At 43.3% G+C, this 19,240-nt stretch overlaps 1 protein-coding gene across 28 annotated transcripts in view; it reads left to right on the top strand.

Moving 5' to 3' along the window:
- DLG2 (discs large MAGUK scaffold protein 2) overlaps positions 1 to 19,240 on the top strand; it is a 901,719-nt gene that overhangs the window by 853,438 nt on the left and 29,041 nt on the right. For all 28 annotated transcript variants that reach the window (XM_077926964.1, XM_028725975.2, XM_028725977.2 and 25 more), the window contains 2 exons: positions 2,007 to 2,183; positions 6,895 to 6,970. In XM_077926964.1, the coding sequence (XP_077783090.1) occupies positions 2,007 to 2,183; positions 6,895 to 6,970 (253 nt within the window). The remainder of the gene's footprint in view (positions 1 to 2,006; positions 2,184 to 6,894; positions 6,971 to 19,240) is intronic.

Here is a 19,240-nt window from a genome sequence, read left to right as displayed (position 1 = left end):
GCTGAGTAGCCCGCTGTGTTTTTTCTCTGCCCTTAATGATGCCACAAGAGCTCTGTGTGACTGGATGACAACGGACGGGGTGATTAATTTTGCATAATTGTTTGCATAAAAATTGCTCTGCTGCAAAGACATTCAGGCCTTTCATTCTGGTGAGGAGAGATGAAGGCACCAACCCACACACATGAACACAAACCTTCTGGGAGCCACCTCTCCATGTTGCAAACCTGCAGAGCTGTGCTACGCTTTCTGCTGTGTGTGTGTGTGCATGTGAGAGACAGACAGACAGACAGACAGACAGACAGAGAATAATCAGCACCCCATTGAACAGGCAACTGGATAGGAAAAAGCCAAGCAACCCATATGACTGGGCTATATAACCACCAACATTTTTCTGATGAAAATAGAGACATCCCATTCCATAATGATAATTTTGCTATTTATAACCCACACATCTTATTGGGTTGCCCCAGCCACTCTGGGCAGCTTCCAACATATTTAATAACATAATGAAACATTTAGCGTTTAAAAAACTTCCCTATACAGGAGTGCCTTCAGATGGTTCAAGGGTTGGATAACTCCATACCCTCCAACATTTATCCAATGAAAATAGGGACATCCTAAGGGAAAGTGGGGCATTCTGGTATCCAATCAGAAACTGGGCTGGCTTTTCTAAATCAGGGACGTCCCTGGGAAATAGGGGCACTTGGAGGGTCTGTATGCATCAGCTAGGTGCCAAGTCACAAGGCAAATCGAGGCGATTCCATAAGAAAAATCGAGGTGCCATAAGAAAGCTGCAGAGATAGCGCAGGATAGTGCGCACTCCGGAAATGATCTCTTTCAGCTTCTGCCTTCTGGAAGAAGGTACAGGGTTATAAAGACAAGGACTAGCCGCCCGAGAAACAGTTTCTATCCAAATGTGATTTTGGTTTTAAACGCAGTGTAAGGAGTCTCTATGGGAGTATATTGTATTTAAAAATGCGGAAATGACCGGCAGAATCCGAGACCAGGGAGAAGAGGCAGTGGAAGAAGATTGGAAGAAATTTAAAGACTATTTACAGAAATACTGCAAAATTAATGAATGTTAGAATGATGTTGGAATGAAGTTTAGTGGTTTTTAGCAGCAATGTTATAAAGGAATATGTAAAAATGGATTGTTAACAGGTGATAATCTAAAGTTATAATATATTAAGATAAAGGATTAAGATAAAAACAAAGAGGGAAAGGATTTGCTGAATTAACTATTTGAACTGGAATACAAAAAAGGGAGGTGTGAGGAGGTCAGGGAAACAAGCAAACGAAAGACAAGATATGGAAAGATTGATTTGTTTTTAACTGTTTTTATTTTTCTGTACTTTGTATTTTCTTTTTTCTTCTTTTTTTTCTTCTTTCTTATTTTTGTAACATTTTGAAACTTTAATAAATATCATATATATATATATATATATATATATATATATATATATAGTATTTAAAAATGGGGTCTCAGAGTTTTTAGGGGGTTAACTAGGCTGGGATAGCTGGGATAGCAGGCTTGTTGGTTTTTGAATGTCTTATGTAGATTTTTCAGTTTCGTTGTTCTGTATGGGACAATGACAATAAAGATATCATATCGTATCGTATCGAGTTCTAGCATGATGAAAGAGAGGGAGGACATTCCTCTAATATTATAACTTTAAGAAGAACAATATCAACTCCATATATATGTGTATGTGTGTGTGTGTTATGAGAGATCTGAAGATGTCATTGAATAACGAAAAGCAGAGTTTCCTTTACATGCAGATGCTGCTGCTTTTTAAAGGTCTTTCTCGTGCATGCACACAGCTTTCCCAGATGGGGCGGAAATGTAGCTTTCCCCTCCGACAGCTTAAGACGAATCTCCCCTGAAAGTCGCCGGCTTAAAAATGCAATTGAAGTAAGGTCACTGAAGAAAGGAGGAGGTGGCTGGTTAAGGGCCGTCATGATCAATATAATCAGCTCCTGTTTGTGTCTTTCTCTTCCCCTGCCAGAGCCATGTTTGACTACGACAAAAGCAAGGACAGTGGCCTCCCCAGCCAAGGACTCAGCTTCAAGTATGGGGACATCCTGCACGTTATCAACGCATCTGATGACGAATGGTGGCAGGCGAGACGAGTGATGCTGGAGGGAGACAGCGACGAGATGGGAGTTATCCCCAGCAAAAGGAGGTAATAGATATTGTGTGTGATTGCTTCTTCCCCCATCACACACACACACTTCATTTATTTTATTTTTATTTTATTAAACGTTTCCCAAACTAACAAGAGCTTTCCAACGATTCAACAAAAGACAAAAGGAAACAATTGAGCATGGTCAGGTGCGAGGTTCCTTTTTCCTTTACTAATTGCGTTTCAAGAAGAAGAAGAAGAAGAGTTTGAATTTGATATCCCTAAGGAGTCTCAAAGCGGCTAACATTCTCCTTTCCTCCCCCCCCCCCACAACAAACACTCTGTGAGGTGATGGGGCTGAGAGACTTCAGAAAAGTGTGACTAGCCCAAGGTCACCCAGCAGCTGCATGTGGAGGAGCGGGGAAGCGAACCCTGTTCACCAGATTACGAGTCCCCCACTCTTAACCACTACACCACACTGACACTACACCACAGACTCCTTAGGGATATCAAATTCAAACTCTTCTTCTTCTTCTTCTTTGCTGAGGCAAGATCTTGCAGGCCTTTGGTGATATCTCACTGCAATCTGCAGGTGCAGCTGGTAAATGAGGCTTTGGCAGAGCTACACACTCTCCTGTTTCGCCCCATGCTGACTGGGGCTGAAGGAAGTTGGAGACCAAAAGCATTTTGAGAGCCACAGCTTCTCCACCGCGGTGGAAATCTTGATGTGCCCTGTGTTCCATTTCAACCAGTGAGAGGTCCTTGAAAAAGCTTCTGTCCGTCAGAGCTATCAGTACTAGTCTGGGTCAATTATGTGATGTGGTGACTCTGCATAAAACAGCTGGGGAAGGGCTGTAGCTCAGAGTATCTGCTTTGCAAGTGGAAGGTCGCTGGCTCAATCCCTGGTATCTCCAGTTCAGGCTGGGAGAGACCCCAGTATGGGAGAGCTGCTGCCAGTCTGTGTAGACCATAGTGAGCTAAGTGGTCCAATGTCTTTCTCAGTATGAAAAGCTTTCTTTGTTGTTCAGCTAGTTCCATGAATAAAGGTAAAGATAAAGGGACCCCTGACCATTAGGTCCAGTCGTGGCCGACTCTGGGGTTGCAGCGCTCATCTCACTTTATTGGCCGAGGGAGCCGGCATACAGCTTCTGGATCATGTGGCCAGCATGACTAAGCCACTTCTGGCAAACCAGAGCAGCGCATGGAAACTTCGTTTACCTTCCCGCCGGAGCGGTACCTATTTATCTACTTGCACTTTGATGTGCTTTCAAACTGCTAGGTTGGCAGGAGCAGGGACTGAGCAACAGGAGCTCACCCCGTCGTGGGGATTCGAACGGCCGACCTTCTGATTGGCAAATCCTAGTTCCATGAATAGCACTATGATAAAATGATGGTGGGAGCTTCTTCAAACTTTACTCAAAGGTTTATAAACTTATACATAGAACTAAGTATGCATCCATTCTGAAATCAGGTCAGTTAATTATGTCTTTCCAAAAAGCAAATCTGAGTTAAAATCTAACCAAGGTCATCGTGGGATAAAACAATTCCCACTGTAAGAGGAAAATAACATTCAGTGATGTTTGCAAAGAGTAGGGTGTGTGGTTTTTTCTTCTTTCTTTCTTAGACATCATTATGTCAACTGAGGGCATTCCTCCTATTTCCAAGAGGGAGAAACAGAAGTGAAGAAGGCTATGCATTTGTGCATATCAATTTTATATCATATCTTTATCTTTTCCCTTTGAGTTTGGAAGCCTGCTAAAAGCACTCACTTCAGATAAAGCTAACAAACCCATTCGTATGTTAAAGAGCTAGGATTAAAATCTTGAGGGATGTTGAAAAAAAGTATTTTGCTTTGCATTTACTATCTAAAAGGAAAACCCAGTCGAGTGGATAAACATGTCCTACTGACAATCCGGGCAGAATAACAAGATGTAACATGACTTCTGTGTCCAGAGGGGTTTTTGCAGTGGGCAGAACTGCTGGTTCCTTGCCCTTGAAAATTATTTATAAAGGACATTTCCCTCTGTGTACTTCTGGCATTTAAAAAGAGAGGAGGAAAATAACAAGGCTTTTAAAACTTGGTACATCTAGAAGCGAGTATGTTAGAAGCATAACCTGCAAGTCAACATTCAACATCCTTGGGTAGGTGTTAGAGTCCTACCAATCCCTAAAGGACCCATCTGGACCGCCATGGTGGGAAGCTGAGTCTAGGAGCTGCCCATTGTTTTAAATCTCTCACATTCCCCTTTGATAGCAAAGTCACTTAAATAACACACATGGAGAGAAGAAATTCTGATAATACTTTATTGAGTGAATTGAACATGAAAAGCTTATAACTTGAGGAAAAATAAGATGTTTATGTCTTTCTTCATAGTTTAGGCCTAGTCCATAGCAGGGATACAGGCAACCAAAAATACAGGAGAAAACTCCCTCAGAATGACACAGCCAATTAGAGTGTGTATTACCTGGCAAAAGCTGGTTGCTAAGCAACACCTCTGCTACCACTACTGCTAGTAGTAGTAATATTAAAAGAATTTATAACGTCTTTCATTTCAAGAAGAAATATCAAGGTGGTTCACAAGCAAATAAAAGCCAACAGCAAAATAACAGGGGGGAAATCCAATCTTTCTTTCTTTTTTTGTAACATCTTTATTGAAAGTTCAAAAAGTACATAACTATATGTGCACCAAACATGGTGAGACACAAACAAAAAAGAGAAATAGAGAAAGAGAAACAGAACCCGTGAAGAAGGGAAAACAAAGGGAGGGAGGGAGAAAACCCAAAACTGTATATTTTACAAGGTTGTTATTGTACTTCACTAGATCTTAATCTATTACAGTATTTGTAAGAATGGATTCCAAATATCATTGAATTTGTCCATGGCAAGTCTGCGTTTATGTGCAAGTTGTTCATATGTTGCGAGTTTGTATCAGTCTTCAATCCAATCTTTAAAATGCAGCTATCCAGAATTAAAATACCGAGTAAAGCAACTATATTAAAACATCCATAATTAAAATATATAATAAACAAGCCCATTAAAACAGCAATTTTATTATTATTTATACCCTGCCCATCTGGTTGGGTTTCCCCACTCTGGGCAGCCTCCGGCACATATTAAAAAAATGTCAAACATTTAAAAAGTTCCTGATACATGGTTGCCTTCAGATGTCTTCTAAAAGTTGTGTAGTTCTTTATCTCCTTGACATCTGAAGGGAGGGCGTTCCACAGGGAGGGCGCCACCACCGAGAAGGCCCTCTGCCTGCAATTTCACTTCTCGCAGTGAGGGATCCGCCAGAAGATGCTGGGAGGTTGACCTCAGTGTCTGGGTTGAACGATGGGAGTGGAGACGCTCCTTCAGGTATACTGGGCTGAGGCCATTTAGGGCTTTAAAGGTCAGCACCAACACTTTGAATTGTGCTCAGAAACGTATAGGGAGCCTGTGAATATTTTTTAGGACCAGTGTTATATGGTCCTGGCAGCCACTCCCAGTGTGCTCAGAGGAAGTGTGCACAGAAGAAGGGTTCTAGGTCTGTCAACGGTAAGCTTGAGATAGCTAACCCTCCTCTATTGCCTGGTCATAAGAGCTGCTGCAACAGCTAGCTTTGAACAGGAAACAAATAACATTTCCAATGCAAAAAGTTGGCACCCTTTCGTGGAACCTGGCAGGGTTACCTTAACCTGGAAGCTTATTCCAAAGCAGTTATCAAACACACACTTTTAGATTGTATGCATGGAACACGTTTCAAAATAAAATGAAGCAGCTTGAGAGGTTAGCAGAGAGAGAAAATTAGCATTAGCCTGTAATAATAATTAAAAAGCTGTATTTAGCTGTGAGCTACTTCTTTTTCTCAGTAGGCACTGCTTTTTTTTCCATTTAGGAGATTACACAGCCTCAAGTCTTCATTCCCTCTCAGTGCCCCCTTCCCTTCTAATACAGAGTTACATCTGTAGATTGAAAATTAACAGTTTTTCCTGTGGCTCAAAGATCACACATCAAATATGAAAGTCACATTTCATCCTTTTCCATGTGTAAATGCTGCTTTTTGTTCATGGGGGGGGGGTCATTTATTCCAAAGTTCATCTGTATCTATAGTAACCTGAGCTTAGTGCATTGCAGCTGGCAGCTTTTTTAAAAAAAACACCCTAGTAACATCGGAATAGCAGCATTTGTTTCATTGCTTGTTGGAGGGGACGTTCTCCTGATCATTTTCCTCTACAAAAATTAACCCATCATGGTTTTAAACTTGCTCCCATGGACTAAAATAAATAAATAGCCAATATGCAAACCAAAACTCAACTCTCATTGGAAATTTGCGCATCTCTGGATGTGCAAAATTATCAAGGGAAATGGTTTGCAGAAAATGTTTCTATTAGACAAAAAATATGCATGTTAGGAATAATATGTACTAAAAAGATAAGCGGTTTTGTCAGGATTTCCTTTTTAAAAAAATCACAAGCAAATGAGGAAAATGTGGTTTACTGAACCTAAGACTTAAACTAAGAAAATGAGACAAACCAAAATGAACAGGATTATTCATATATAGATCTGTACATATAGATATGGGTTGTGCATCCTCTATATTGGATAGAGGTGACTTAGGAATCTGCCATGCAGGTATGGCAATATTTTTCCTTTTATATATGCAAATATTAAAGTGCCTTGAAGGTTCAAGATTTGAGTTCTCAGGTTGGTGCAAGAATGGCATGGTGTGATTTAAATAGGTTTTTGTTTTGTTTTTTACCTATCTCTTCCTTCTCCCTCTCTTTCCAGGGTTGAAAGAAAAGAGAGAGCGCGTTTAAAGACGGTGAAGTTTAACTCAAAACCTGGCGTGATCGATGCAAAAGGGGTATGTGAAACTAACCCTGCAGAGATTTAAGTCTTACAGCTATGCACACTTAGTAGAACATTTGAACACAGCACAAAAGTTAAGCAAGAACAGGCCACACGATGAATAAAATGAGAGAGCAGAAGGGAAATGTTTAAACTATGATGTTATTTTACAGTGAAAGAAAAGAGGTTTTTTTAAAAAAAGAAAAAGAAACAAGAAAGTAATATTGCAACACAGAAAAGATGAAGAATTAACTATTTCTGTTTTACGATCATACTACGCCAATAACACCTTGGTTGCTGTTCATCTTAGCACCAACAGCACGCTAGCTGTCTTGCACTGTTTTTTCTTAAATCAAGGATGGGGAAGTTGTGATTCTACAGATGCGGTTGGACTCCATCTCCCATCAGCCCCCTGCCAGTATGGCTGTGGAAAGGGATGATGGGAGTTGCAGGTCAGAAACATCTGTGGGGCCAGAGGTTCCACATCCCTGATTTAAAACATGCCTGTTCTGTGTTTCCCAGAATTACTCAGCAGAGCTTTCCCACACACAAAAATATACAAAATAGACACAGACATAAAAGAAAGCAACAATCAAAGTGCATCCGTTAGAAAGTCAGCAGTATTAACTAACCACCAGCCAGAGCTCCTTGTAAAAGCTTTTTCCTAAACAGACGAGCTTTAAGTTCTAACTCCATGTTAAGCAGAGTTCTGTGATTCTCTCTTTTTGTTGTTGCCATTGTTTCAGCCCTAGGAAGGCTGCGTCTGAGCAGAAAATAGGTGATTGTGGAAAGCAGTTTCAGCACCTTGGTCAGCTGCCATGGCCCCTGTTGTTTAGAAAGGAACTACAGTACTCCGAATCCCCAGTAATTTTATCCTCTCTCTCTCTCTCTCTCTCTCTCTCTCTCTCTCTCTCTCCTGGCATCCCAAGCAATGTCAGTCTCTGCATCAAGACACCATCTTAATTTCCCACAATGCCCCTGACCTAACATTGCTCTGTGTAAATGTGGGAGATTTAAATGGTGGATAGAGCCAGCTCACCAGAGCCAGGTGAGCCTCTTAAGGCCCACTTACAAAGGAGGACACTTTGCCTGGGCTTCCTCAAATCCAGAGCTGGCTCTAGAGGAGATGCTGCTTAAACTTCAGTTAGTTTCAGCTTTATAAATCTTCACCTCGCCCCAGCCAGCAGCACTTTTACACTTGGGAGGGGGGGGGATACAGGAATGTAGACCTTGTTCCTGCTCTACCCTCACAGGGGGAAAACAGCAATTTGCAGAGAGTGATCCTGAGCTGGAAAGTGACTGGAGAGGAAAGGTTCTAAGTCATAGAGGCTGGTCCATTAGGATGAATGGGACACTTCATATTTGTAGCCAGTCCTGGAGGGGGAACCTTAATCTCACTGTTGTCTTTGTAAAATTCAGAAGGGGACAAAATTAGAATTTGTTACCTGTGCCTGTCATTGGCTGTGGCTTCACCAATCCTGCCCTGTGAGTACCAGCCGCCACTGCCTTTAAGCATCCCCTCTCTGCACACTTTTCTTCTGCCTCAACTTGCAACCTATTTAGGCTGCTCTGGGTTAAATAAACGCAGCTGAAAGAATCACATGTTTTTGAATAATGTGCCATTTCAGCTTTACTTAAGCACCTGAAAATGAAATGTAAAAAGACAGAAGCAAACCTCTTGGGAGAGGTCATTCCACAGAACTAGGATAAACATCAAGAAAGCATTCATCCCTAGATATGACAAGCTCATTCCCCAAATGGAGGCATTGCGAAGTGGGGCTCTCCGTCTTCTTAAATTGCAAATGTGTTTGGGCAGAGGCTCTCTCCAAGGCATTACAGTGCTTGTCCGTGAAAGGCTTTAAAAGTACAAAGTGGCATCTTGAATTGGATATGGAATCTCACAAGCAGCCAGTGAAGTCAGTGCAAATTTGGTTTTGTATATGATTTCCCCCTGCTGGCTCCCACCAACAGGCTGCGGCTTTCTGCACCAGCTACAGCTTCTGAAACGTCAAGGCCAGCTCCATGTAAACTACATTACAGAAGTCAGTCCATGGCAATAATAATAATAATAATAATAATAATAATAATAATAATAATAGCTTCCCCAGCCATTTTGGACGGCTTCCAATCAAATATTAAAATACATCAAATACATCAAAAATTAATACATCAGTAATACATCAAAAATTAAAAGCTTCCCTAAACAGGGCTGCCTTCAGATGTCTTCTAAAAGTTTGGTAGTTGTTGTTCTCTTTGACATCTGGTGGGAGGGCGTTCCACAGGGTGGGCGCCACTACCGAGAAGGCCCTCTGCCTGGTTCCCTGTAATTTGGCTTCTCGCAGTGAGGGAACCGCCAGAAGGCCCTCGGCGCTGGACCTCAGTGTCCGAGTAGAACAATGGGGGTGGAGACGCTCCTTCAGGTATACAGCACCAAGGCCATTTAGGGCTTTAAAGGCCAGTACCAACACTTTGAATTGTGCTCGGAAACGTACTGGGAACCAACGTAGCTCTTTCAAGACTTGAGAGGTCTTGGCAAGAAGGATACAGTGCCTAGCAACACTGTTTGTTTGGCAAGAAGGATACAGTGCCTAGCAACACTGTTTGTTTACCTATAGTTGTTATTGAAAGGAAGCTACGTAGTGGGTGTAACATTTATTTGTATTTGTCTTGGGCCATTGCTCCAGAGTGGAGCAATGAAGGTTAATGTTAGGTTGGCTAAGAAGGGTGTGTGGCCCCAGCAGAGTTTCAAGGGCTGGATCAAGAAGCCTGGAAGGTCTGTCCAGGAGAGGGCCTTCTCTCTCTTTTTCCTCCCTCCCTCTCTTTCCATCTCTCTCTGTGTGTGTCAATAATGACTCTCCTGTGTTAGTTCTTTCGTGAAGTAAGTATATACTACTACAGATGGGGAGACTGCAGGCCTTCAAATGCTGCTGGACTACAGCTGCCTTTAGCCCCAACCAGTGTGGCCAATGGTCAGGGGTGATGGGAATTGGATTCCTGCAACATCAAGAGGGCCACAGGTCAGCCCCCCCCCCTGCCCTGTTGCATGTGTGGCTAAGTGTTCCTTAGATGGCTGGATGGCTCCCACTGTTGGAGAAGTTGTCCTGACATGGTGATGCCCATTCATATGGCAACCTCCATATGGCAACCTCCTTGCATCAGTGGCTGGTCCCTCGGAATGTAAAAGTTGGGCATCCCTGCTTTAACCTATATAACGGAACCCAGTTAAGGGATAAATAGCACAGAGGACATTAAACATCCCATACTCTAAATGATCATTCTGATCCCGTGGGCCTTTTTCTGGGCTTCAACAGGTACCTAATCTTCAGTTAAATGACATCTTAAATTCCTGTTTCTGGTATATAGTCAAAGCCAGAGGGAATAAATCGTTCAGATTGCTAATGATGCCTCACACAAACCAGAGTCTGGTGAGAATTTAATTACCCTTTAATTTCCTGCATCCTTCTTCTTACACCTCACTACTAGATGAATATCAATCTTATCGCTCCTAATTTCATCACTGGTTGTGACATTTCGGAAACAGCATCACAGGGGAACCAAGTCGCCCTTACCCTTTGCAAATCCCATATTGCCTCTTCATTGGCGATTCAACCTGTTTGCATATTGCAAAAGAGCATCTGCAGGCTACGTGCAGAACGTAATGTGTTAAAATCGTTGAATTACAAAATTGCAGAGTTGGACGCAACCCCAAGGGACATCTAGACCAACCTGCAGCAGCGCAGGAAGCACAGCTAAAGAATCCCTGACAGATGACTTAAGAACCTCTATTGAAGGAGAGCCCACCACCTTCTGAGGGAGCCTGTTCCACTTTCAAACAGCTCTTGTGGTCAGAAAATTCTTCATAATTTTTAGCCGGAATTTGAATCCATTGGTTTGGGTCCTACTCTCTGGAGCAACAGAAAACAAGCTTCCTCCATATGACAGCACTTCAGATATTTGAAGATTGCTTTCTTATCACTTCTCAGTCTTCTCCAAGGCTGAACCTATCCAACTCCCTCAAACGTTCCTCATAAGGCTTAGCTCCCAGAGACTGAGAACATGACATGCAAGGGCAGTGACATGCAAGGAGGAAGGAGAGAGACTTGTTGCTTTGGACCAGGATATGATCTGAAGGTGGGACACGGGTGGCGCTGTGGGTTAAACCACAGAGCCTAGGACTTGCCGATCAGAAGGTTGGCAGTTCGAATCCCCACGACGGGGTGAGCTCCCGTTGCTCAGTCCCTGCTCCTGCCAACCCAGCAGTTCAAAAGCACGTCAAAGTGCAAGTAGATAAATAGGTACCACTCCGGCGGGAAGGTAAATGGCGTTTCCGTGCGCTGCTCTGGTTCGCCAGAAGTGGCTTAGTCATGCTGGCCACATAACCCGGAAGCTGTACGCCGGCTCCCTCAGCCAGTAAAGCGAGATGAGCGCTGCAACCCCAGAGTCAGCCACGACTGAACCTAATGGTCAGGGGTCCCTTTACCTTTACTATGATCTGAAGGTACACGAGGCCACAAACTTGCTGACTCTAAGCAGGTCTGGGGAAGGAGTTCAGAAGAGTTCAGAGAGGCATTTGGCACCCCGGAGAAGTTATTCGCCCCTGCTTGGCAGCACTCCTTGCCTTTTTCTCAGAGGAGTTCCTGATCAGGCAGGATTCTGAAAGCACACCAACTCCCCCAACAGCTGGATGGAAAGAGGCATAAAATGGCGGAAACTGAGCAGGTGGGGAAGAATAGAGGATTCTGGGAAATGGCGCAGCTGGCTGTAATCCCGAACAAGAGTCTTACATGCCACAACACTTCGTTACAGGCCCCACCTGTTGAGCCCTGCTAATGAAATGCAAAATGAGAAGAAGGGAGGGATGTGTAGTTCTGTCTTCAGAAAATGTCATTGTTCATTCCTTTTGTCCTCTTCACCACTTTTTAAAAAAGATGTTCTCTTTCTTATGCACACTCTTCCCATCCTTCCCAATTTAGGCATGTTCAAAACGTTCAAGAAATGTTTAAATGCTGGATGCTGTGAGAAAAGATTACCCCGCTCCCAGGTGACTTGAAAGCTCAGATAATAATATCAATCCAATTAGATATTCTGGCCCCTAGATGATGATTTTTATTTTTATTTTTAAAGGAAGGAGCAAGAAAGCCGAGAGCCAGTGGTATAAATAGCAGGTGTAATTTCATCAAGCGGGAAAGGAAACCTGAAATTATCACTTTGAAGCTACCTATTAAGCCTTTTAATTCGGCGCATTTAATAGCACCACACTTGTCTGATCATTTCAATTTCCACTTTCCTCATTACTGGTGCGCAAGATTTCAATATCCAAACAAATAGGTAGTGTCTCCAGAGTAATATGACCCTTGTACAGATGTGGAAATAAAAATTATTTTAAAAGTGGAGGGGGACTTCATTGGAAATGGATGCTGTCTAGTGTATTTTGCTCACAAGGACTTAAAAGGAGCTGTGCTAGATCAGGTTAAAAGCCCATCTAATCCAGCATCTTGGGGCTGTCCAGATGCCTGTGGAAAGCAAAAAATCAGAACCTGAGAACAACAGCAAGTGGTATTCAGAGGCACAATACCTCCGACCGTGTAACCAATGTAGAATGTAGCCATTGCAACGAGTAGCTTTGTCCTCCATGAATTTGACCCATCTTAGCAGAGACATCACCTTGCCAACAAAGGTCCGTATAGTTAAAGCTATGGTTTTCCTAGTAGTGATGTATGGAAGTGAGAGCTGGACCATAAAGAAGGCTGATCGCCGAAGAATTGATGCTTTTGAATTATGGTGCTGGAGGAGACTCTTGAGAGTCCCATGGACTGCAAGAAGATCAAACACATTCATTCTGAAGGAAATCAGCCCTGAGTGCTCACTGGAAGGACAGATCCTGAAGCTGAGGCTCCAATACTTTGGCCACCTCATGAGAAGAGAAGACTCCCTGGAAAAGACCCTGATGTTGGGAAAGATGGAGGGCACAAGGAGAAGGGGACGACGGAGGATGAGATGGTGGGACAGTGTTCTCGAAGCTACAAACATGAGTCTGACCAAACTGCAGGAGGCAGTGAAAGACAGGAGGGCCTGGCGTGCTCTGGTCCATGAGGTCACGAAGAGTCAGACATGACTAAACAACAACAACAGCTAGCAGCCATCACTACCTGCTGTGGTAGCAAACGCTGCAATTTAACTGTGAAGGAGCACGTCCTTTTGTCTGCCCCGAATCTCGCACAACTTCAGCTTCATTGGATAACCCCAGCTCCTAGCAGTTTGAGAAGGAGCAAAACTCTTTTCCAGCCACTTCATTTTATATACACCTTGAATCCTCTTCCTTGCCTTCTCTCTAAACTAACAAGCCACCAGCGCTTGTGAGCTTTCCAGCTCACAAGGAGTTTCTCCAACCACGCAATCCTTTTGGGCTGCCCTTTCCAGCTTTGTGACATCAGGCACGGTTCTCAATCTCCCAGCAACCTGCCCTTTGAACCTTGCACGCTCTCCTCTCCCTCCCGTCTTGTCCTTTTTAACCACCTCGGCTTGCCTTTGTGCTCCGAACCTGCATCACAAACCTTCGTTCTGAACCGATTTCATTATTTTCATCCTTTGCCAGCCCTAGCAACAATCTGTGCCTGCAGTTCCAACTGCACACCCTGCCACACTCAGGGAACCAACCTACTTGAATGAAAAGCACAAGTTTTTTTTTCCATTTCTGAAAACGTACGTTATCCTAAAAGGATTGTTTCACTTATTAAAGCTTTTATGCTGCCGTTCACATGGAGTTTCAGGGCAACGTACAGCAAATTTTGAAATGCAGTAATCAAGCATGAAAACTGCAATACAAATAAACTACAGTTAATGGCGCATGCGCACACGCACACACACACACACACACACACACACACACACACACATACACACACCACAACCAGCCCATGGAATTTAAGTGTCCACAAATGCCTGGGAGTGTAAATACGTTTTTAATAAGCATTTCAGGCTCAAGTTCACCCCCTCCAAGGAACTACTTCCATACTGTTTCAAAGTTGCATTTCATTCACAAAGTCATTGCTTCCTTGGGGGGGGGGTTCAGAATTATACAAGCTACTCTGCTAAAGCATAAAATATGCTTAAGACTGAGAAAACATAAAAACACATATGCAGTGTAATGTGAGCAATTGCTTTATTTATTCGTCCCAGCAATTGTGATATTTAGGCTTAAACAACAGAGAGTGAGAAATGATAAATGATAAATGCAATGCCAACAATCAAACACAGAGTGAAGTGCAGTGAAACCCCTATACATAACTGAACTAAAATTAAAATTGAATTGCATTTAAAATTGCCCAACGTTCCACCCAGCAATTACAGGAGCGACTTTCAGGTGTAATTCAGATACTTTTGCATTCATTCAGTGAATTGGTTAACCCCAGTTTGTTCATTCTGAGCACCTTTCGTGAGTGGCAACATGTTGCTGCCTCCCTAGGCTCAGAGGAGAAGTGATTTCATGCAGATGGTGCCACCACAGAAAAGTCTCCCCCTGCTAAGGTAAAGGTAAAGGGACCCCTGACCATTAGGTCCAGTCGTGGCTGACTCTGGGGTTGCAGTGCTCAACTCGCTTTATTGGCCAAGGGAGCCAGCGTACAGCTTCCAGGTCATGTGGCCAGCAGGACTAAACCGCTTCTGGCCAACCAGAGCAGCGCAAGGAAACGCTGTTTACCTTCCCGCCGGAGCGGTACCTATTTATCTACTTGCACTTTGACATGCTTTCGAACTGCTAGGTTGGCAGGAGCAGGGACCGAACAATGGGAGTTCACCCTGTCGCGGGGATTCCAACCGCCGACCTTCTGATCAGCAAGTCCTAGGCTCTGTGGTTTAACCCACAGCGCCACCCACGTCCCTTCTCCCCCTGCTAGCTGCTGCTAAATGAACCTCCATAGGTGGCAACACCCCCAAGAAGAGCATCATTGTGAAATCATAAGTGACCAAGTAGGGCAGTAAGGGGGAAAGTGCTTTCCTCCTTCAGGTAACCTAGTCCCAAGTTGTTAAGGCTTTCATAGATTTGAACCAAAACCTTAAATCTGGCACCTTACTGATACTAAATTCGGTACCTTACTGGCAGCCAGTGCAAAAACTTTAAGAGCTGTGTAATTAAGAGTTGCATTTTACACTAGCTGGATCTTCTGGATCAGCCTTGAGGGCAGCTCCATGTAGAACACACTGCAGTAGTCCAGTCTTGGGCTTACCAATGCATGAGTTGCAGTGGCAAGCCTATCCCTATCCCGGAATAGTTCCTAGCCAAAGAAAATGATTTAGTCATTGCTCTAGTATTCTCACTTCCTTTTGTCTTACCTTTACCAGCGGTGCAATGAGTTTCGCATCATCTGAAGGCGAGGGGAAAGATTAATCCATCAACATTTTGCCCTTTAAGTCAAAGGGAGGACTTGAAAGGTGATGTTAGCAATTGCTAGGTTCTGTTCATCATTCAAGAACACCCTTCAGCAGTGAGCAATCCGGGCTTGATTGATGCCGTGTGCCCTTTCAGCTTCCAGGGGAGGCTGTATTTTGAAGGAAGCGTGACATCTGTAGGGTGGCAGACAGCGGGGGAAATATACGAAAGCACTGTGGAAGAATGATGTGAGGAAATGACAAGAGACTTGTATTGCATCAATGGGGGGAGAGATTTGTAGCAGTTTTGAAATACATCAGATCCTACGGTCCTCCAGGTATTGTATGACTCCAGCTCTCATCATGCCAGCAAGCATAGCCAATGGTCAGGGTTGATGGAAGATGTAGTCCAGTAATATCTGAACTGGTTCCCCATGCCTTTTATTGCAGGTCAAAGACCCCATTAAATCAGGCCTACAAATAGATCAATAGATACACACACACTACTGGATCCTAGTTCAGATAAGGGGACCATTTGTGCCTATACACACACACACACACACACACACACACACACACACACACCAACCTAGCAGTTCGAAAGCACGTCAAGGTGCAAGTAGATAAATAGGTACCACTTCAGCAGGAAGGTAAACGACGTTTCCGTGCGCTGCTCTGGTTTGCCAGAAGCGGCTTAGTCATGCTGGCCACATGACCCGGAAACTGTACGCCGGCTCCCTCGGCCAATAAAGCGAGATGAACGCCGCAACCCCAGAGTCGGTCACAACTGGACATAATGGTCAGGAGTCCATTTACCTTTATACCTGCACTTAAGGATAGAGCTATGCATCTGGGACTGGGGACCATTTTGAAGTAGTTTTTAAAGCTTCAATCAAGCTTTAAAGCTTCAATCAAGATATAAGTGTCCTGCTAGATCAGTGGTCTGGTTGGAATTGTTTTAATTTTGTATTGCCATGATTATTATGATGATTTATTTATTACCCCACCCCACACCTTCAAGTTCCAGGGTGGGTTGCAAAAATTACAACACAACATGTTTTTTTAAAAGCAGTTTAAAACAACTTTGAATTACAAAAATAAGTTGGGACAGAAATAGGCATCTCAAGTGTCAAATGCCAAGGGGGAAAGGTGCATCTTCAGCATTATCCGGAAGCCGAAGTTGACAGATGAACCTCTGTGGGGAGAGAGTTGAAAGACTTGGGGGCTACCACAGAGAAGGCCCTCTCTCATCTCATCTCATCACCACCACCCAAGCTTCTGAGGGTGATGGGACCATCAAGAGGCTGCTTTTAGCACCTGGGAGGTTTTTTGAGATCTTTTCTGTTGTAAGTCCTCCTGGGTAGTGTTTTATACTGGAACGGTGTGGAATATAGAAGTTTTAATAACATAAACACCTGAAGAGAGCCCTACACAACACCTTGCACATGAAGTACTAAGGCAGGATTGGGGAACCTCAGACCCCATGGCCTTCTCTTTCTGAACCTGAATGGAGGTTAGATAGGGCAGTGTGAAGGTACATCAAAACCAGCCCATTGGGCAAATTTTCCATTCATATTTGTTGCTCTACCCACCACTGGTATGTGGCCCTCTTTAAGCTGCCCAGAAGGAAATGTGGCCCTTGGGTTGATAACACTTCCCCATACCTGGGCCATCGATCTTTAAGCTTTCCACAGTAGCCAGCAAGATACCACTGGGAAGCCCACAAGCCAAAGAAGAGCACATTGACCCTCTCCCACTCCTTTCCCCCAGAAACTGGTGGTCTGAGGCATGATGCCTGTGACCTTGCAAGCAGGATGCGGCCATTATAAGTAGCAGCCCCCATCAGTGTATTCCTCCCTGAATTCTGCCTAATCCCCTTTTGAAGCCATCCGACTTGGCGGCCATCACCACATTCTCGAAAGTGAATCCCACAGTTCAATGATGCGCAGTGCAAAGAATTGGCTCCTCTGGTCCATCCTAAATTGCGTAAATCCACATTGGGTGGTCCAGTGGGTTCTCGTATTATGAGAGAGATGGGGGAAATTCTCTTTTTTTTAATAATATTTTTTTATTAATTTTAACATATAAATTATAAAATGTACCACAAAACTTATCACTTATACAATCTTTTTGGACTTCCATCAGCACCTCTGATGATCCACCATTTTAACCGCTTCTTATGCATTTCTTAACTTTATATTGCCTTTACATCTCTTAACAAATCATCCTCCCCCTTGTCCATTTTTACAATACTTCTAATAATACTCCTCACAAAACTTCTTGCAACCCTACAAATGTCATCTGCTTTTCACAATTACTTTTCAAATAGCCCATAAATTTACTCCAGTCTTCCGTGAATTTCTGGTCTCGCCGGTTTCGAATCCTTCCTGTTAGTTTATCTAATTCTGCATAGTCCATTAACTTCATCCTCCATTCTTCAATCGACGGTAACTCTTCTTGCTTCCATTTTTGGGCCAATAATATTCTTGCTGGGGGAAATTCTCTTTGTGGGGACATTCCCCACACTACGAGTAACCTTACTGAGTTCTGTGATGTCCCCTCTTACTCAACTTTCTCCTAAACTAAAAGAGCCCCAACTGCTGTAACCTTTCCTCAGTCAAAGAACAATTGTTCCCAAGTTTCCCTGCAGAGCAGGAATTACTATTCACTTTGTAAAGACGTACTCTCCAGCCCAATTTCACGCTGTTCTTTCAACTGAAAACTGCTGTTTTCCCTGTTCAGAAAAGCTCTTGTTTGCCAGTTCCTTTCATTCCATTGAAAACCCTGACATGTTTTGCACTCAGATGTTTTCAGCAAGTGGCCTCCGTGGTACAATGAGAACTATGGGATGTGGATGCTCTAACAGCAGGCAACATGAAGCAAAAAATAAAATAAAAACCAGTACCATTCTGTACAAAGGAACAGTGCAGGCCAGGACTGATCAGCCTGAGTTGGTGCTCTCCTAAGTAGGTTGCAGCTGCTACTCAGAGCCCTGAACTTTTGCAAAAGAGCTGTCTTACCAGACCACATCAAAGGTCTGTCTAGAACACTGTCCTGTTTCCATCAATTCATGGGTTGGCAGTAGAAGATAGAGTGTGTAAGGAAGGAGGAGAAATTTGGCGCACACTTCCAGAAACAATATGTCAAGCAAAACAGAGATATCCTTTGAAATTCATGCATCTCTGAATTTTGTGGTGCAGGTCTCAAACCAAAAACTGGAACATAGGAAGCAGTCTTATATAGAGTCTTCTCGGCCACCTTCTGACGGCTGCTTGCCAGTGTTAGTTATTGGGTGAGAAAGTCTACCCAATTCAAGTTTAAAGGTGAACCTACCAAATCTGCACATTGTGAAACACTGTCTGAACTGAAACAGATCTCCAAATTTTAAAATGCTGTTCCCCAGCCAAATAATGTGCACAGAAGTGCATATATTATTGAAGATAACAAATATATATCATATTAGGAGAAATTGCTAGCATTTTTTTTTACTATTAGTCAAAACTGCAAATTGCAAAAAATGTGTTTTATTGGAAGAAATCAGTACTAAAATGTGAACAGATTTTTATGAGGCTTAAAAAATAATAATAATGAACCACACTGAACTGGAAAAATGAGAGAAACCAAGAAAACTGAGATTGACAAGTCTGTCCATCCCTTATGGTGTCTAATTGGGATTACTTCCTAGTCGATGTGTTTAGGATTACAAATGATTGGGACACACACACACACACACCCCATATTTCAAGGCACACACAGCACTTTACACAACCCCGTGCAACCTGCTACATGCCCTCAGCCTGCCTGACCCCACGCCAGCCCTTGCAAATCCTAAAGCTGCAGCCATGGTTGTTGCGACATCCTTGAGTATTTGTCACGTGTGTTTGTGTGAGAGAATGTTCCCCGCCTTCTAAATTTAGTT

This window comes from Podarcis muralis, chromosome 4 (assembly GCF_964188315.1).
Source record: "Podarcis muralis chromosome 4, rPodMur119.hap1.1, whole genome shotgun sequence".
Taxonomy (NCBI): Eukaryota; Metazoa; Chordata; class Lepidosauria; order Squamata; family Lacertidae; genus Podarcis; species Podarcis muralis.
Note: the sequence above shows the minus strand (reverse complement) of the source record. Positions and strands in the feature narration are given on the sequence as shown.